Source organism: Centropristis striata, chromosome 9, assembly GCF_030273125.1.
Source record: "Centropristis striata isolate RG_2023a ecotype Rhode Island chromosome 9, C.striata_1.0, whole genome shotgun sequence".
NCBI classification, from domain to species: Eukaryota; Metazoa; Chordata; class Actinopteri; order Perciformes; family Serranidae; genus Centropristis; species Centropristis striata.
In genome coordinates this window covers 24,812,279-24,833,097 of record NC_081525.1, presented here as the reverse complement: position 1 = coordinate 24,833,097, position 20,819 = coordinate 24,812,279, and the positions used below count along the sequence as shown (strand labels likewise).

General features: G+C 38.9%; 1 protein-coding gene across 1 annotated transcript in view; it reads left to right on the top strand.

Annotated features, from left to right (window-relative positions):
• The window catches only part of adamts10 (ADAM metallopeptidase with thrombospondin type 1 motif, 10), a 66,430-nt gene that overhangs the window by 11,411 nt on the left and 34,200 nt on the right, over positions 1 to 20,819 (top strand). Inside the window, exons 3-11 of the mRNA XM_059340709.1 lie at positions 1,849 to 1,982; positions 2,670 to 2,879; positions 7,086 to 7,254; positions 7,845 to 8,047; positions 9,731 to 9,814; positions 12,814 to 12,959; positions 13,940 to 13,983; positions 14,873 to 14,978; positions 18,595 to 18,741. Of these exons, the coding sequence (XP_059196692.1) occupies positions 1,849 to 1,982; positions 2,670 to 2,879; positions 7,086 to 7,254; positions 7,845 to 8,047; positions 9,731 to 9,814; positions 12,814 to 12,959; positions 13,940 to 13,983; positions 14,873 to 14,978; positions 18,595 to 18,741 (1,243 nt within the window). The remainder of the gene's footprint in view (positions 1 to 1,848; positions 1,983 to 2,669; positions 2,880 to 7,085; positions 7,255 to 7,844; positions 8,048 to 9,730; positions 9,815 to 12,813; positions 12,960 to 13,939; positions 13,984 to 14,872; positions 14,979 to 18,594; positions 18,742 to 20,819) is intronic.

Sequence of the window (20,819 nt, the reverse complement as noted above, 5' to 3'; positions counted from 1 at the left end):
ATTGGGGCACTGATAGTTGGGCGTGGTTTGTATGACACGTGGCGCTCCATCTCTATAAGCTGCTAGTGCAAAACTCTAGCTAGCTAGCTGTTTGGACACCTTTTAATATTATTTCTCTCATGATTTATTAGCTATAAAAGCCGTCCTAAACAGGATTTTTTTTCTTACAAATAATGCTATATTTGAGAGTGAATTGTGAATTCAGTTTTTGTTGGTATCGTAGTTATTCGGTGTAGCTTTAATGTGTCACTGAAACAAGGTGAGGACTAAAACACAACACCCACAACCTGAGCAGGTCATTTAAAAGTAAAATGTACTAGAAACCACTGTTGCCAACTGTTGCTAACTAGATTTAGGTGACTTTATTTATAAAAAGCAACTAGTGACACATTCAGTGACTTTTTCAGGTAGGAAAAAGGAGAATCAATGCCAACAAATCTGATTCTAACTTGCTTAGAACAGGAAGGGTGGTCACTAACACGACCCCTATTTATGGTCACAGTACGAACATTAAACACCTGAAGTGACCTACCTATATAAACAAACTTGACAACTACGGCGATTCTGTACCGGAACATTATAACAAACAACAATAAAACATAAACATAACAAAAATAAACATGAACAAAGAAGTCGCAAAGCATCATAGGACCCAACCAACGAGTGCTGCACGAGCTGGACAGCAGGATATAGAAAACTGCATGTGCGATTTATTGGCACGCTATGTCATCTGGTGGCTTTTAGCGACTTTTGGAGCTAGTGGCAGCTACTTTCATTGGAAAAGAGTTGGCAACACTGCTAGGAACAGGGATTTAACACCACAGCAGGTAACCAAGTCTAAAAGAGCTAGCAGACAAGATACAAAAAAGGTAACTAACTATGAGGGCATTAGGAGCATGTTATTATCAGATCTGTGAACTGACTCTTATGACAGTAACAGTGCCTTTTTGATCTCTGGGAAGTTCTTTGTGTTTTCACAGTTTCCCAATTACTTCCAGTAAAGACTTCACAGGCCGTCCCACCTTACTGAACCCTTACAAGAAATGTGTTTTGCCTGCTGCTTAGCTGTGCACAGACATAGCTAGAGGAGGAAAATTAAACATGAAATGAAATGCTAAAAACACTGAGTCATTCCCCATTTTTGAAAAGGGAACAAGGCCACTGTCCATTTGTGTTCTCATGACTGAAACCACTGAACACCGTGCATATTTTGTACTAAAATCCCATGTCGAAAATGCAGTACAACCTCACGAGTTTCATGTGAAGGCAGCGTTTGTAATTGTGCTTGCTGTTTATTCAAGCCAGACCTATCCGCTGCCTAAAGAGTGGTTTTTCCCGGTACAGAGCTCTCCAAGTCTGTACCAGGGAACTCTGATCTCTGGGTATTTACTCTGTGTGGGAAGGGGCTGCCTCTCCACCAAGTGAGGCCAAAGGTTTGATGAAAACTGAACTCATTTGCTGGTGACCTTTCCCCGTTAGTTAGCTGACGTTGGCTGTTTGGAGCCGTGTGTGTTTGGACAATAAATCTCCACCAGGCCCCGGCACAGACTGGGACAGACAGGAAGTATACAGTTTCAGGGTAACCATGGCAACATCCCTTTGGCCTCATGGAGGAGGGGGTTCTTTGAGTGGAGGGACGTTGTCAGTAATGGGCCAAAAAGTCTGCAAGTTTCTCTTTGCCAACTGGGTTACTCTCTCAATAAAAAGCCCCATAGCGTTATTCAAAATAAGCAGCTCCCAAATCCTCAACTGTTTTTAATTAGAGTCAATTAGATTAAGCTGAATTTTGGCTTTATTAAGTTAAACTCTGATTTTGGTTTGTTGCCTTCTTTATTTCTCCCCCTCTAGCTGCCTTCCTGTCCAGTCTAGGCCAGTATGAGATTGCCATCCCAGTACGTGTAGGACCTAACGGCGAGATGCTGGACAAAGAAGAACACCACAGAAGAAGAAGACGCAGCACTGAAGACAGGCTGCCTGACTCTGTAATATGCTTTTTGAAATTGTTTTACTTTCTTCTGTTTCTCTTACACTAGTCGTGTTTCCATCCACGAATTTCAAGAGAAGCTTGGATAATAAAAGCTTTTTTATTCAATAAAACTTTCGAAAATGTGCATAAAAGTTTTAAACTCGCTTGAGGTGATTTTTGTCTTTCTAAAAAAATAATTAATGCGCTAAACAGGAGATGGAAATGCTTTTTCTGAATAAGTTCTGACTTATCAAACATTTCACTCACATGACTGATCAGCTGTTTCCGCTCTGCCGGTCAAGACGAGCTGACATGGAAAAGCAATTATAAGTTGCCCAATTTAATCCAATTCCTGAAGAACTCCTGAGGCTAAATTGTCTGATTAGCGACCTCTTTTTTTTGTTGTTTTTTCTCTCGTGCACAGTCTCTACTTCTACTGTTTACTAAAGGATTAGCCTACAGCAACACATTACACTGCCATCTTCTGAGCAAAGTACATTTTTTGCAACTTTGTTTATTTGCTCTAAACCATTTGACGGAAACGTCCCTAATTCCCATTTTCTTTGATGCGGCATTTCAATATTTCACTTCAAAATTCCTTTGAACTTTAATGGAAACACAGCTATTGAAACACACATTTAAACTCTCTGAAAACTGTTTTCATTCATTTTTATAAACTGATTTCTCTCTTTCTATCTGTTAGCTCTTCTACCAGCTGTCCACATCACGTAACAACTTCCTGCTGAACCTAACACTGCAGGGAGGCCTGCTGTCCCGCCAGTTCAGGGTGGAGTATTGGAAGAAAGGTCGATTAGCCTGGAGTCATCCTTATTCTCCGCATTGCCACTATGTAGGACACCTCCAAGACCAGCCGCACTCCAGCAAAGTGGCCCTGAGCAACTGTAACGGCCTGGTAAGACTGAAGCCTGCAACTCTAATCCACATCTAATACACTGAGTGAGGTCAGCAGCAGCAGGAGCGCTGGCTCAGCAAATGAGGGATCAGCAATGCTTGGTTCGGACATCAAAGCATGACATTTTAACAAACCTTGAGTAATCAGGCCAGCTTTAATCTTTGCCCAAACCAACTAGTGTGGTCCTCTGAAACTGAAGTGACCTGAAATAAAATGAACTAATCTAAAAGGAAGGATTCATCCTAAAAAGGAGCTTTATTTCTTTTTCTTATGGATTTTGAACCACTAAACTACTTCAGACATTAATAAAGTCTGAAGTCTGAACACTTCAATAAATTTGCACCAACATTTAACAATCATCAACTAGAATGCACTCCAGCTAAAAGAAATTCATCAATGACTATACTAACACCATTGCTCTCATGTTTACAACACGTCATATGGGACTGTTCAAGTGAGTAGAATATCCTGCACATTGACAGTATAATACTGTAAATGCTAAAATTTGGCTTCAATTATCTTGAAAGATGGACTGTGTCTGGCATGAGGCGTCCATGTTTGTCTGGTTCTCAGGCAGTTTGTATTATTAAGTGCCAGGTCGGATATTTCGGAGCTTTCCCAAAAATCTGAGTTTCCCTGTTTTAATTACAACTTGGATTTCGATGTGAACACTATTTAAAAGTTGGAAATTGGTAATAACTGTAACTCCAGTATGATATGAACGTGGCATCAGTACATATGACACGAAAAGGCCTGAGGTGCAAAAGTTTTTATACCTTCAAATGTGGTCATCATAGAGAGAAGCATTCATGTTGTTGCACTCAGTTGTACAAAAGTGACGGAAGTTGTGTGACGAAAGAGAAAAGACTTTAGTTATATTTGTATAATATTTTTGAGGTTGTTTTGTTTGAAGTACTTATCCACAGTCAGTGTACTACCTACAATGTAGTTGTTGCTTAGTTTGTTTGTGTTATTATGTGAATCACAAACAAACTAACCAGTCGAGGCAGCGGCAGACCAGCATCTCTCTTCTGCGAGGTAAAATTACTGCTTTTATCAATGTAGTCTGGTGGCTTTTAAAGGGACTCCTGATAACCGCTTCAGTTTCCCATCGAAAAGTGCTCTCTGACAGCAAGGTAAAGCAGTGAAAATATTCTAAACATAGCATACACCTAAACTTTTGTGACTTTTTTTAGGTGGGTCATTTGTTTAGGGTAAAATTAGGGCTGGGCAATACTGAAATACTGAAATTATTATTTATCCTCTCTATGGAATCATATTGTGATGACTTCATATATCGAGCTATCCTATCCTGAATATATGATCTAAATTAATACCAACTCAGATTTAGCAGACATTCTGATTTGTATGAATGTGAACATTGTCAGTGTATAGCTGAAAAAATATATATATATTTTTCCCTATAATTTCACTTGAAAATGATAATTTTGCGCTATAGTTCCTTTATTAAAGGACAAAATACTTTTTTGTTGTGAAGGATTCAAGTCACAGAAGAGTAAACGAAACATGCTGTATCATGATGCTCGTTATATGAAATTAGCTCTGTTGGGATAGAAGAGTTTGGCCATGTCGCCCAGCCCTAGCCAAAATATGTTTTGCTGCTGCCCTTGTCCGTGCCGGTACTCTTGCCTGCTTCTTCAAACTGAGGGAGCACCAACCTCCTGTAGGTTACACACTGACTATGGATAAGTACCTCATACAACCCCACTTTAAAGTCAAAAGTCCAAACTATCCCTTTAAGTAGGCATCATCATCGGATTGTTGGTTTCAAAAAAGTTACAAAAATTGTCTGACGCAGCCCTTGTTGTGCTGTTAGACAGTTCTGCATCTTCAGCACTTTGTCTGAAGTTTAACCTCTACCTGTAAACCACAATGCATCAAGTTGTGGCATGTTCTCTTCAGGCAGTTTAAAAGCAGGAGACTATTAACTGAAGCTGTTGTTAACAAGGCAGGTTATGGGAAGCAGTGCTTTGAAAAAACATCTGAACTGAGGACCTTTAATCTTCTGTTAACAGTTTTCCAAAGTGGTCTTGTTTACCACTTAGTAAAGCATCAATTCCATTTCATTTATTTCCCACTCTCATGAAGTCATCAGCTTGTTAATGCCCCAAACGAAGAGATCAAAGTTAGTTCCTCCTCTGAATCACTGGACTGGATCACTTAATTGTGATGCATCATTTTGCTGGCTGAAATGATTCCCCTGCATTCACAGCACTGTGTATCTGTGTGTATCCTCTCACTACAAACAGCAGGCTCCACAATAACAGTTGTATACACAGCTGAGGATTAGATGTGTTCACAAAGCGTTAATAAGCAGCACACGTAATTACTGTTGGTCAGACCAGCATGAGCACATTCACCAGCGAGGCGGGCTGGGCGGTGTGTCCAGGGGAGCATCACTAACTATATTATGGGATTAAAGGCACTTTGAAAGCCGCCGCAGTGAGTCGAGGGGAGACACTCGCTCCGACCGGGGCCAACACATCTGAGCAAATTCAAAGGAAGTGTTAGTGTATCGCTCTCTGTCTCACTCTCTCATTTTTCTCGCTCTCATTCACTCTTTCATGCTCTCACGTGTGTTTGTTCTGTGAGGTCCTGATCCTCTTCTCAGATGGGTCCAACAGAGGGCCCTGTGAGGGGAACAGTGTTTGTAGTGGGACACTCTGAACACAAAGCGATATGATGATAATCTGAGGCTTGTAGCTCTAATGTAAAAGTATCTCTAATTATAAAACGAGTGTCATTTCGTCACCGAATAGTTGTTAAGTAGTCTGAGATGAACACAGACATTAAGTTTACTCATAATAATGACATGTAGCATATATATTTACCTCTACAGTATGTCCATGTTTATCCCAAAGTGCTGAAAGTATCATAATGTATTATTTCTTATATGGCAGGAAATGTTACAGTATATGAATGTTATTTAACTATATATTTACCCTCCTGTTATGTTCATTTCTCAGGAATAGCAATAATGTTTGTGGGTCAATTCCAAAAGTGTCAGAAACTAAACAATCTCAATAAACATTGTTTATATTTCATTAATAACTCCATTACTAACCACTTTAATCAATATTTAGTGCAATGGTGTCCTTTACCTCTCACAGATCATAGTTCAATGAGGATAATTCACTCGTTTATCATTAAAAAAAAAAATCGATGTTAAAACTTTTTTTTTAACATTGAAAAGACTTGCATATAAAATACAATGTATATTTTATTTAACATTTTATTTTTTTTACAAAAAAAATACTTGAGATTTTTAACTTTGAAATGGGTCAATTTAACCCACAACATAACTGGAGGGTAAAAAAAATAGAGAAAATGATCAGAGAAAATAAAAAAAAGATTACATTCAAACAGTTTTAACTGAAAAAATATTTTAAAAATGATTAAATACACATACATTTTTTTAATACTTACTAACTAATAGTGTAATAGTTGTCAGTGCATTCCAATCTATTATATGTGTGTTTGTTATGACAGGTGGAAGTCTACAATGCTAAATTGATCACTCACTTTCTGAATTAACCAAATTAATTTTACAAACCACTGCGTCTTTGCTTCAAGGACATTTCAGATTTTATTATTTACATAAGCCACTAAAGTGTCTATTTAAAGTGCCTGTGTTATTTCTTTATTATCTTTATTTGTTTGGACCAAAATCAAAAAGTCTGTAAAAAAGAATCTCACTGTGGATTTGACATCTTGCATGTGTGCTTAAAACTACTTCTTTCACCTTTTATTCTTTTTTTTTTCCAAGTGCTGCCTCTCAAATAAACTAGGTAGGCATTGATCTTAAATTAAGGACCCTTAGTTGAAAATCTGCTGCACTGGAAGCTCAGGGGTTGTTATGAAGTCTCACCCTCTCCAGCTGTCAGTTTTCTGACCCATTAGCACCAGGATCCCTCAGAGGGCCTCAGATTCACTTCTGCTCACCTTAACTTACCCTGCCTGCTTCAATGCTCACTCTTCTTTTTCAATACAAAGAATATCACTGATTTATTTTCGCTGTACCATTGATGGAGCATTGTGGATGATTTTTGATAGTTTATTTCTTAACATGTTAAGTATAGAGCAGACCATCCGTGTACTGTGACGTTTGTGACATTTGTACCCTGAAAGCAATGTTATTCTATTCTATTTTATTCTATTCTATTCTACATGTCTGTCTCTCTGCAGCAGGGGGTGATTGTTGCAGGGGGAGAGGAGTACCTGATTGAACCCCTTGTCTCACCAGATAACCAGACCAAGACGGAGAGGGGGGAGAGAGCAGAGGGGCGCCCCCATGTGGTTTACAAGCGGTCATCGCTCCGCCATCAATACAAAGGCCAATCTTGTGGAGTCATTGGTGAGAGGAGAGATATTCTGGTCTTTTTAGTAGCAACAGTTTGGTCCAGACTGGAGGAGTAAGCGGCCCCAGGCTGATTTGGATTATAGCAGCCAGCAGCAGAAGATTGTGGTTGTGTCTGAGTTCCAAGTTATGATTGGGTGTGACTGAGTCTGTGTTGCAGGGCGTTGCTGAAAAAGCAAAAGTATGTTTAGAAAAAACATCTTTTGGCAAATAAAAGTTATAAAAAAACAAAACCCATCAAACTTTGCAATGCTTTAATTCTATCCTGCTGTGTATCCATGGAAAATGCGTTCAGGCATCATCCTGGTCAGTAAAGTGTTTCAGATCATCAATAATCTGTGAGTTTATAGTGGACCTGTTATGCTTTTCCCTATTTTTTGTCATATATGTATTGTTACATCATCAGATGTTGATATTAAACACAGACAATTAAAAAAAAAAAAATGCAGTAAACATATGTAAAAGTAAGTGACTGCTACGTGTGTGTGTGTGTGTGTGTGTGTGTGTGTGTGTGTGTGTGTGTGTGTGTGTGTGTTTGTGCGTGTGCATGTGCGTGTGCATGTGCGTGTGCGTGTGATCTTCCTCAGATGAGAAGCCCATGAAAGGCGCATCATGGTGGCAGCGAACTCTGAAGACGCCTCCCCATCATGTTGGTCGTGGCCAGCTGCCTCTGAAACGCTCGGTTAGCCGAGAGCGCTACGTGGAGACGCTGGTGGTAGCCGACAAGATGATGGTGGGTTATCATGGTCGCAGAGACATCGAGCAGTACATCCTGGCTGTCATGAATATTGTAAGTTTCACAACACAAATGATACACATGCACAATCCAACAGTCAATCCATTTGGAAAGGAAGTTTCACTGCTTCTCTAATGCAAAGGATTAGACATAAATTTACTTATACAATTATACTTATACAAAATTCCAAATGCAGCTGAAATAAATTTGATTTAAGCTTATGGAAATTGCATGAATAATGCTTTAGAGACTGAAAGAAAAACAAATGTGTGTCGACCTTTTTTCTCCTCGTGGAGGCCACATGTTTCAGTCAGACAGGCTTAGGTTGTATGTCATCATCTGCACTGTTTCTTGTCACTGGATCTTTTCACACACAGTTAATCACTTTAAACCTACACACACGTGTTAGGAATGTACTTAATGAAGGGTTGGTCAGCTGCTATTGTTACAGAGCAGGTTGCATCTGGAGTGTTAAAGAATCACAGAAACCAGCAGCGTCTCTTTAGTGGTGTGGAGCAAAGTGGGCCAAATTACACCAGCAGACACCTGTAATGACAAGTGTCTGAGAGCAGCTTTAGTGCTAGAAGTGGTTTTAACTCTGTTTTTTTTTTTATTACTGTCTGTGTTTTAACTATTTAATAATCATTGGTACACGTGTTGCAATGACTTTACAGCTGTTTTAAAGCCCCCCTCCACTGAAAAATGTGTTATTCTTATGTTTATGCCCTCAAAGTTTGTCACTGGAGAGGTTGTTTTCACATTCCTCTACAGAAGGGGGAGATGTCTATGCACTTAACTACAATTGGTGATTTAAACGTACACAGGGCAAGCTAGATTAGCTATGTCACAACTTTGGAAGGCAATCAAAAGCCAGAAAAGAAAGCTGAAACCTTGAGTGCAGAGAGGAAAACACACTTTAACATCATAACTTATGTACGTTTCACAACCACCAAAACTGTGCCTCCACTGCCAGTTACAGGATAACAAGCTAACAGACAACATGAAAAACGCTAACTACTCTCACCATTCTCACACGTCTGGTATTCGCTGATTTTAGTGCACAACAGACACCTCATCTGAGTCTGGAGGCTCAAACATGTATGGCTGACTCTCAGACGTTTCCTCTAACAGAGGAAACAGACCAGATGCCGACATTACCTCTGCAGTCTCTACAGCTTGCACTGCTCTTTCATCAGTCAACCTATCGGGGGGAAGTAGAAAATTTCTCAATGAGAAAGAAAGAGTAGTTGTGCTTCCAGCCCCAAGCTTTTTGTGTGTGAAAACCAAAAATGTTAATCATAGAGAATATTATATATACTTTAAAACACGTGTGCAGGGAGCCTTTAAACTTCTCAGACAAATAAGTGTATGGTTATATCTTAAAGTCAGTCAGTATTAGTTGGGGCACAAGACAGTGATGCCTTCTTAGCATACGTCTGTTTGCTCCTGTCATTGTGACTTTGCAGCTGCAACACAAATGAGAGTTTCTGGTGTTCACAAGAGGAGAGCTGGCCTAATAGTTGTTATTAATATCATTATTATTATTATTATTATTATTAGAGCTGGTTTCTGAACAAAGTTGGTAGAAGTTTTTAATCCATTTTCAAGACACATGTTGATTTATGATGGATTACCTCTGTGTCTATTTCCAGTGCTGTCTGAGCTCTAGTGTAATGTGCTCAGCTGGCGTATCAGCTGTTTTTAAGACTGGTCTTTTCTTGTTTCCCTGGAGGTCAGGTTGCCAAACTGTTCCAGGATTCTAGCCTGGGGAATGCAGTCAACATTGTGGTGACACGGCTCATCCTGCTCATGGAAGACCAGGTAAATACACTTTGCCAACTACTGTAGTAAGGTTGTAGAAAACTCTCCTCTCTGTATGTCGTTCTGTGCTTGTGCTTGTCCTCATACCTCTCTGTCCAGACTTCCAGTACCAGCATCTATGAGCTCCTTGTTGTGTCAAATTATTGGCTTAAGTGTCTTTTCCTCCACCATCCCGGTGGACTCTTGAGTGTGTAAGTGGGTCTAGTGAATGGTGGCTGTAATGAAAGAGACAGGAGGCTGTAAGGAAGTAAGGAAGAGGGAGATGGTTGTGGAAAGCCGAAAAGTCAGTATATGAGGGGGGTTTTGTACCTGTCAGACAGAGCAGCTTTGTGACTGTCCTGCTGGTGACTGTGGTGAACAGTGACCTCTCTGACCATTGCTATGACGCACATCCAGGGTGTAGAAAAGCTTGAAGTTAGAATTAGACGCTGATGGCAAAAACATGAACCTCTAAATCTAAGACCTCAGAGAACACCATCAGGATCCAAATTCACCAAAACCCTTGAGGTCTGGTCTGTCATTTTTGATTAGACACAAATAGATCCGCACACCAAGTAGGTCCAGTTAGAAGGATTTTAAAACTTTTAAGAACAGAGATTTTTCTCAGACTTCTCATATACTTGTCAGTACTCTGGTCAATCATTTTACCAATATTTTTCATGTCGGTCACTTGTTACATTGCTTTTGTCCAGTCTGATATTTCTCAACAAGTGTTTGATGGACTGCCATAAAAGGTTGTACAGACATTCATTCCCAAGACTATGAATCCTCCTGACTCTGCTGATGCTGGTGTTTTTCTTGTGCCACCATGAAGTTGACTTGTTTGGTTTGGAGTGAAATATCTCAACATATGTTGTATGGATTGATTTACAAAATACCAGCAAAACAAAAGACATTCCCATTAGCCTCAGCTGCATGTTGTTTTTGCTGCTAGTTAGTAAATGCTGATAAGCTAACATGGTAAACTAAGACGGTGAACTTAGAATTTAACATTAACATTATTTAAGATTACGGTTTTGCTAGCTTATTCAAAAAGTGATGATTTGTGTATTCATTATAATATATAGATCCAAATTGGGAGTGCACAATACTGCATTACATACTCTTGAAACAATGCAGTTTGTTCAGGTTTAGACAGCAAAACTACTTGGTTAGGTTCAGAGACTGAAACTACTTGGTTAGGTTGAGGAAAAGATTATGGTTTAGACTGATATAAGTACGTTATACCGGAACTTATCTGAGGGGTCGCAGATAGACCCGACTCATGCAACAAGAACATGAATAAGGAATACAACACACTGTGTAATGAAGGATGTAAGGCAGTCCAACTAAACATCAGCATGATAGCATTGTCATTGTAAGCATGTTAGCGTGCTGAGGTTAGCATTGAGCTCAGAGAGTTGCTGTGCACAGCCTCACAGAGCTGTTAGCACATCTGTTATATGATATAAATGAGAAAGGCCGAGGAGTTAATGCCACACCTGACCGCAGGGCAGGGGTTCAGCTCATAAAAAGTGCACAACCTTAGGGCCATCTCACTAGCTGATAACTGACCCTATTAGAGCACCATTAACAACATGTGGCGAGACGGTGCGGCCATCTCCGTCGTAACGTTGACCTTCTAGCAATCTGACAGATGAATCATACTGAATTAAAGGGGAATTACAGTGTGGCTTTGAGGTTTCCTCCATCGCTGTCTTATTAGGGAACATTTATGATTCATACTGTTCATACTGCCTCAAAATTAGCCCCATAATTTACCGCTCGGATGTGTTTGTCATCTGACAGAGTAAAGAAGTAAATGTTAGGATCATTAGCGGTGGGCAGTATTAGTGTTGTTATTCTTTCTCCATGGACCGTTGAGGTTGAGGTCGGGACAGATTGAGAGTAGTCTCGGCGAGCGGCTCTGCTGCTGGTTTCCAGGTCTGAAAACGGCAAGCTGCCCCTGGAAAATAAAATCAGGCCAGCAGTGGGCCCAGAAATGAGGGACTGTGGGATGAGACAATTACTAGTTATGTCACCACATGCATTCCTGGGTTACGAGTTCTCGCCAGCTGTGGCCAGCAGAGCACTCCCTCCTCTCTGTCTCCTCTCTGCACTCTCATAATACTAGAAAGCGCCTTCACTCTGATCCTGCCTCCGCATTCACTTCTTTGATCGAGTGGAGGGAGGTTTCTTAATGTTTTCTTAGCCTGGAATCCAAATGTTGTCTCACCATGTATGACATACAGTCGAATGAAGTTGCTATTCAGTGAAACCATGTGTCTCCAAATGTGCCGATTTTTTAATTAAATGTAGGAGTGCCATAAACAAGAATAAATCTGTGATTGATTAAGAAAATATTGCAAAAAGGGAAAATATTAGGGAAAAATAAAGGGATATAAGTACGTAAATTACTTAATATAAAAATAAATAAAATATACAAAAAAAGTAATCTATACTAAATAAATACATATACAATTCTATTTAAAAATACATAAATATATTTATACATAAATAAATTAATACATAAATAAAAATGAAAATAAGTGAAAATGCTTATAATTATTATTATTTTTATTTGTCTTTATATTTCAGCATTTTTTTTATTTAACTGCCTTTATATTTTATAATATTTATCATTTTATTAATCACCCTTTATAAGAAGATTTTTATTCTTAGCTTGTGTTAAGTTGACGTTGTAGGAAATACGTGGTTTTAACAGGACAGTAAGACCAACAAACAACATACAGAAAAAAAGCCTGAAACACTGCAATACAAGAAGACTTGGGCTGGTTATCATAGCGGTGTTGGGCCTATCATCTGATTGTTGAAATGTCCCCTCTGTTGACACATGAATAACTTATTATATATTTATCATTGAACTGACTTCAGTATCTTTCCCAAAATTGCTTAAACTGCAATATCCATTTTTGTTGGGTTTTTAAGATTTAAAATATGCATGATTTTTTCTCAATTTTCTGTTTGATTCTGTATTTCCTCTCTTGTCTCTCTTCCAGCCAACACTAGAGATCAACCATCATGCAGGGAAGTCTTTAGACAGCTTCTGCAAGTGGCAGAAAAACATCCAACACCGGAGCAGCTACGGTAACGCCATACCAGACAACGGGATCGCTCACCATGACACTGCTGTGCTTATTACCAGGTGAGAGATACAAACAGACATACATACTTTTCACAGGAGTCAGAAATAATGACTCTGACTCTGTTCTGGAGTGTTGTGAATAAAACACATGTTGAGTCTGTTTCCCAGTTCATAAAAGGGTTAAAACAGTGTTTCCTCTGAGCTGGATTCTTACATTCCCAGCCCCTATCCTCATAGGTTTTCATTCAGCCAAGTCCGAGAGAGTTGGGCTGTATCTTGTCCTGTCTGAGGTGATGATAGCTGAGGCCGCTCTGCCCAGCTCAGCATCTGGAGAGAAACGTAACAGAGAGATATGAGAAGGGAGCGAGAGATCATGACAATTTAAAAAAAAAAGAAAAAAGCAGCCCAGAGAAAATGAGGAGAAAGAGAGTAGAAATCAAAGCAAAGCTGCCTTGAATCAGCTTTCTCTCAAATTTCTCTGCTGTCTGTTTCTGATACTGCTGCAGGAAACCAGAGTGGTAGATGCATATTAAGCAGATAAAACACTGATGCTATTGACTGAGGAATGTGCAACAGCAAACAGCACAACCATGGTTTGGTCAGAGTCATCTGAGAGTGACGGGGCCAAGCAGAGCTGCCACAAATACCTTCCTATTCTTCCTCGGCTTATGTAAGAGCACAGATAGATAAATGTCTTGTGGTTTCGGTGGTGGCTTTGTGAGAACACTTGGGCTTTACGACTGGATTTATCAAGCAGAGGATGGAAACTGTTCAGACAGATGACACCACAGTGACCGTCCATGATTTCCTGCTATTGTTCTTTTAAATCTATATCTGTCTGCTATCACCGCTGTCCACCGTCTGACCATAAAGTCTGTGTGTCTGTCACCATCTGTGAATGTTCTGCACGTCCATGTCGAGCGTGTCTGTACGTGTTCGCCTGCATATGTCTGTGTGATTACATCTACTGCTTCTGTTTGTTGTTTGAGTGTGTAATTTTTAAGTTTAACAGCCTGGTTGATTTTACTTCTCGTCTGCAGATATGACATCTGCATCCAAAAGAACAAGCCCTGTGAAACCCTAGGTAACACACACACTCACATATTTGTCCTTTACAGACACTATACTTACTGTACTATACTTATGAGAACCCTCACTGACATCAATCACTCCCCAAGCCTGACTGTAACTCTGTACGACTAAACTCCTAACCTCAACCCACACACCAAACTGAACCAAAACTAAACCCTAAAACCAAATCTTAAACCTCAACTTCTGAAGGTTCAGCCAAAACTTGATTCAGCTTTTTTGTTAGAGACCTTAAAATATTTAAGTTATGTTGATTGTTGTTAAATGAATAAAAAGTAGAAGCTATATTCTGATTTATTGCTTTGAGGCATGCAAACTTACATCACAACATCACTTTATTAAGTGTCAAGTTCTCAAATCAGAACAATTTCAGTCAGATGGAAGAAATATTGTCCAAGTAACTGCAGTTTATATACAAATAAACCATGATGTGGTTCACTTATAGGAAGGTGCATCATGTGGGTTGATGTTGAATTTTATATTTATATATTTTATTAAAACTTTATTAAAATTCCAAAGAGGAATGTCCTGCACTGCCACACTTACAACGAGAGTTTTAGGAAATTCAAATTATGTTTCTGAATGAGTTTCAGCTGAGAATGAGAGAATATGCTAGACTGAGATTAGGAGGGTTTAATCAGTCAGTCTGTATGCTTCCTATAGTGCTGATGGTTTTGCAGTCAGAAGAGATAGATTTGTGTGTGTGTGTGTGTGTGTGTGTGTGTGTGTGTGTGTGTGTGTGTGTGTGTGTGTGTGTGTGTGTGTGTGTGTGTGTGTGTGTGTGTGTGTGTGTGTGTGTGTGTGTGTGTGTGTGTGTGTGTGTGTGTGTGTGTGTGTGTGTGTGTGTGTGTGTGTGTGTGTGTGTGTGTGTGTGTGTGAGACAGGTCTGGCTCCTGTAGGTGGGATGTGTGAGCCAGAGAGGAGCTGCAGCATCAATGAAGACATCGGGCTGGGAACAGCCTTCACTATCGCCCACGAGATAGGACACACGTGAGTGAAAACGTGAAACACACACATGCAAAACACTTGCAATGTAATGTCACAGCTTTCACCGTCCTCCTAGCTGCTGCTAATCAGTATTGTGTGAAATTGTTTGGCAGGGGCTTGAATGTAACGTTCATTTATATGTTAATGCTGCACTCTTGCTTAAAGCACGCAGTGAAACAAACTTAGCTTCACTGCAGGATCGATGGACAGGTATGAGGCAGCAGAAATGTTACATAAGGTGCATTTCCACTATAGTCGAATACCCGGAATGAGGCGGGTCTCCCTCGCTGAAACGCCACTAATTTGAATGTGAGCCATCCCTAGCAGCCGTTTGACCAGACGTTTTTTGGCCATTTTTCTCCCCTGAAAAAAGCCTGGTTGCTGATTGGACAGAACGCTAAGCGGGATGTGACGTAGTACCTGACACCACAACAACACGCGCCATTTTTAGAAGCCGGCATGTGCATGAATACAGCGACAAGAAACACAGCAAGCTATACTCCTTCCATCTAGGCATCTCCTTCCTATTGTTTATGTTTGGTGCATCTCCCGTGTTAAATCCGTCACATATGTGACGTCACGGTCGAAACTGTCACCAAGCAAATATGCGTTGATCGAAAACCATACGTCACCTCCGGAGTCTCTGGAGACACGCAGAGTGAGCGGCTATTTGAGAGGGCGTGTCCTGAAACTTTCCCAGCGGCCACTTGTTACCCTAATGAAAACATGCCTATATTCTTGGGCCTCTTAAATTCCTAGTTGGTTGGTTGGTCGGTCGACCACTTTGGTCCAGAGTGAACTACAGTATCTCCACAAATACTGAATCGATTTCTTTATGAATTAGTTTATCCATCGCAAATCAATGTCCAAAAAAGGGAAGGAAGAGGAGATGTAAATGGGTCTAATACAGGCTGAACATGTTTTCTTTAGGGTTTAAGGTCCAAGGTTAATTTATTGTCATTGTACATAAGAGAGTTGCACAATGAAATGCAGTCGTAATTCCTTAATACTATATAGAAAAAGAAAGAGAAACTAAATAAAAACCAGCAGGGCATTCCTGTTATGCATTTTTTTTTTATTTGTATCAGGAGGAATGCAACAAAAAGGCAGATAAATGTAGATAATATGGCCAGCATATGGCCAGATGCAAACTTGACTTGAGTTGTATTAGTTGTATTAAACAGTTCACAAAAGGGATGGCATGTTATTAATCTTTCAGGACAGGTTGCCTCACTATTACACAATTAACTGTGACCCACTGAGATTGTAGAAGAGAAGTTCATAACCCTGTTCTCAGAAAAACACCAGATCTCTACCAGACTTACAGTTGCTGTTCTTTAGCTGACGCTGAAACACAAAATGTCCCTGAAGGACTCCCTGAGGTGTCTCATGTGTCTTTTCCTGCATCCTGGTCTGAGAGGATCCATCCCTCCTCGGGTTACACCTTCAGATCTCAAGAGAGAGTTTATGTAATCTCCAACACCATGAGTCATTTCCATCCATTGAGGATGTGTTATTAGTTGTATATTTTCTTTCAGTCACACTATTTATATGTAGAATTAGTAACATGTGAGGTTGGTGCAGCACCTGGAGATACCTCTGTTTTTTTTATATCTGGAAACTTTTTGTCATTTACCTCGTACGAGGATTGGAACACTTACTAACAAGCGATTTTATCTGCCTATGTGCTTTATTTCTGTCGTGAATGCAGTAGATGGAGGTTTTTGATTTTATCCCTCTTTTTCCTGAGAAAACCATAGAGTAATTTAGTGTCCCATTGCATTATGTCCACACACAGCCCCAAGAAGTATTTAGGCAGATGGTGGATCATTCGGGGCTCGCTAATGATTAACACAGGTAGTTTTTAAATGCTCAGACCACAAGGCTTACTCACCAACATGACTGGACATACAGTAGTGTGCTGATATATACAATCTGTTTCCTCAACGTCAACACAATCAGCATTTGTTTTTAATTGTTTTGACATCACAGCGCAGCATTAGATTAAATGCAGGCCTGTTTGCGGTGAAGGGTACCCACATGAAAAGAGGAGGCTGAAGACAGAAATTACTCAGCTGACGGAGGAAAAGCTCTCAGAATATTTAGATTTCAGGCTCAAACACAGCTACTGTGAGTGTTATCACTGTCTGAAACACCACTGACACTGTGTAACTAAACGTCATTTATATATCCTTTTACCATGGCACATTTAAATAACTAATGATTAAAGACCAACGGATATGGAATTTTTGATACCAATTCCCATTCTGATTTTAGAGGGGAATATGCTCTCCGATATAGTAATTTTTTTTAGCTGGAACAAAAATAAACATTTTTTCTTTTTTAATGTGGATTGTGAATTGATTTATCACAACTCAGCAAATGTACCAAGAGAGCTGCTTTGTCAAATATAAAACTTTATGAAATAATATTCAACATTATTATAGATTATACAAACAATGTATTACATTGTCAGCCAATTCTATTAATAATAACAGAGAAAATAAAGAATAAAAAGGAATAAAATGAATAGATGATAAACATCATTACTGTCATTCAGTCAATTGCTGACTATTTAAAAAAAAAAAAGAATAAGAAAATTAATAGCTAACACAATTTCTAAATCATGGCAAGCAATATTTTCTGTATTTCCAAACGTGTAAAAAAAAAAAAGGTTTTCATAACAGCACATATCAGACAGCATAAACAACATTTGCCTTTGATAGGCCAATATTGTCCGATAATATCTACTAATAATCTTCCGGAAATTATTTTCCATATTTTCGGTATTCCAGTATTTTTGTCAAGTTCTGGTCTGTAGTCCAGGACCCAGAACTCTGTTGCTGTTTTTATCCTGCAGGCGTATACAGTAAATTGCATTTCTGAGTGTCAGAAGTTATCCTGAAATAAATAGTTTATTATCAGCAAATTAATCTTCAACTATTTTGTGAACTGATCAATTGTTTCAGTCTTTTTTTTTTCAGTCAAAAAACCTCAAACCTTTTCTGGTTTTAAATTGTGAGGATCTGATGCTTTTCTTTGTCGTATGTTACAGTAATTTGAATAGGATCGAGGACCGTTGGTTAAATGGTGGGATATAACCTGAAGATTTATCAATGAAGAAAATAGCCATTAATTGCAGCCCTAGTCAGGTGATTTAGTGCCATATTTGTGAATTTCAAAGCATTTTCTCAGTGTTATTAATCATAACATCTTATGAAGACTGAATGTAAACATAACTAGGGTTGTAACTAATGATTATTTTCACTATTGATTATCCAATTAATTGTGTGATCTATAAAATGTTGTGAAATGCTGACTATCAATAACATTTTCTCACAGTCCTTCGTGACATCATCAGATGTCTTGTGTCTGACCAAAATTCCAAAATATTTAATTTACAGTGATAGAAAAAAGAGGAAAGCAGCAAAGAATCACATAGCCCTTTTGTTAATTTAATTCATTTTGTCAGACAGGATTCTGACTGGCACACGTCTGTTCTTTAGATCCCGCAGTTATCCACAGTGATCTTTTTTTCCACGTCCTCGTCCCTGCAGCAGCAACTATTACCGGTCCACACAGCCTCAAAGTGTTGTCACTGTATCATCATGGACTTTAGGTTTGGGATGAACCATGACGGGATGGGGAACGCCTGTGGGCCCCGCAGCCAGGAGACCGCCAAGCTGATGGCTGACCACATCACCATGAAGACAAACCCGTTCATCTGGTCCGCCTGCAGCCGGGATTACATCACCAGCTTCCTGGAGTGAGTCAGGCTATCAGATATCTGCAACACCACAAATAATTTGGTAATTAGAGGTTTGAGAAAGAAAAATTCACTTGGATGTCACAGTAAAATTTTTAACGGTCAAAGTAACAGATGTTTCATGACAGAAGGAAAATCCACTTCAAATTTCATTATCTGCAGCTTTTGCAGCGTTTTAATAAAACTCTTTTTTTTTTTAAACATACATTTATTGGTTTTTGTGTTAATATAACAACATCCAACAACCAAAACTTCAATAATTAAAATATCAATAATACTGAAAAGGACCAAAACAAATGAATAATTAAATAAATGTAGATGACAAAAAATAAATAACAAAAACAAATAAATAAAATGAAAAAAAATGAAAAAAATTAAACTGTGGTGAGTGTTCTTACTGTAAGTTACATTCCCAACAACAAATTAGATATTTTTCATTATCTTATAGTCCCACCGCCTCCTCCATATCTCCATTCCTCAACAGTTCCAGAAATATCTTCCAAATGTTATAAAATTCAGAAGCCCTCTTTCCAACAATATAGGTCAGTTTTTCAAGAGCCAAACTCGATGTTAAGTTATTTAACCAGTGGTTAAAAGAGGGGCAACCAACATTCTTCCAACATAATGCAATACAGCGTTTGGCCTGTAGTAAACAAAGGTCAACCATTTTACTTTCATTACAAGATAAAGTACATAGATCTGGATAAATACCTAAAACACAAAACTTAGGGCAAAAAGGTACAGTTATGATCTGAGAAATATACTTTAACATTGAGCTCCAAAATTTTTGAATCTCTTCACATTTCCATAAACAGTGATATAATGTACCCTAGTGACTGTTACATTTATAACATAGAAGTATATTAGGATCAAATTTATTTAATTGTACAGGGGAGATGCATGTTCACATTATCCAATTAAATTGTACCATTCTCAATCGAGTGTTAATGGTTTGAGTGTGGGTTTTTAAACATATTTTACTCCATTCAGTGGGTGAAATATCTTCTTGTAAGTCTTGTATCCACTCCTGTCTTTTACTATCAGAGTTTTCCTTATGGTTTTCAACCAACATGTTGTAAAACCGGGAGACCAGTCCTTTACCAAAACAATTTTTTGTAACATGTGTTTCTAAGATGGAGAATGGAGGTTGTCCCACTGAATTGTTTAAGTGTGTGAGAATAAAACTTCTAAGTTGTAAATACTTTTGATGTTTCTGCGGTATATCAAACTTTGCCTTTAACTCATTGAAAGACATTAGAGTACAATCCTCATATACATCCTGTAGTTTTTCTATGCCCTTGTTCAACCATGCTTTAAAACCCATGTGGTTCTTTGCCGGGGCGAAGTAATCGTTACCCCAGATTGGGGAGAAACATGACAACCCTGGGGGGTCATCCAACATTTACATGCCAAACAACAATAGTGTTTTTTACAAAAGGATTAGTAGTACTTTTCTTTAATGTCTTAAAAGATGCTGAGTATAGATAGCTATCCAGTGACAAACCTTTTCAAGGACAGTTTTTCAATTTCTAACCAGGGCATGAAAACATCTTTCAAAAACCAAAACATTGTGGTCCTCAACTGAGCAGCCCAATAATACCATTCTAGATTTGGCAACTGTAGCCCTCCCCTATCATAAGGTGGAGAGTCTGAGTCTTCGCTTCCTATTATTCCAGATGAAATTAGAAAGAAGCTTTCTGGTCTTAGGAAAAAAAGGAGGAGGAGGGGCTAGTGGAATTGACTGAAAAATATATAATAATTTAGGTAGTATAGTCATCTTTACTATGTTTATTCTTCCCAGTATAGAAAGAGGCAGTGTTGTCCATCTAGTGATCTCTTCTGACAACTCTACTACCATGGGCTCATAATTGGCTGAACTAAGATTGCTTATCTTTGGGCCCAAATATTTAAATCCCTCTGTGGAATTCACAAATGGATGGGATACCACTGGTTTCTTCCTCTCGTTTACATTTAAAAACGTAATAGATGACTTTTCTTTGTTCACTTTGAACCTAGAGATACTACCAAATTGACTGAACAACTCCAAGAGAGATGGTATCAATTCTGCAAGATGTGTT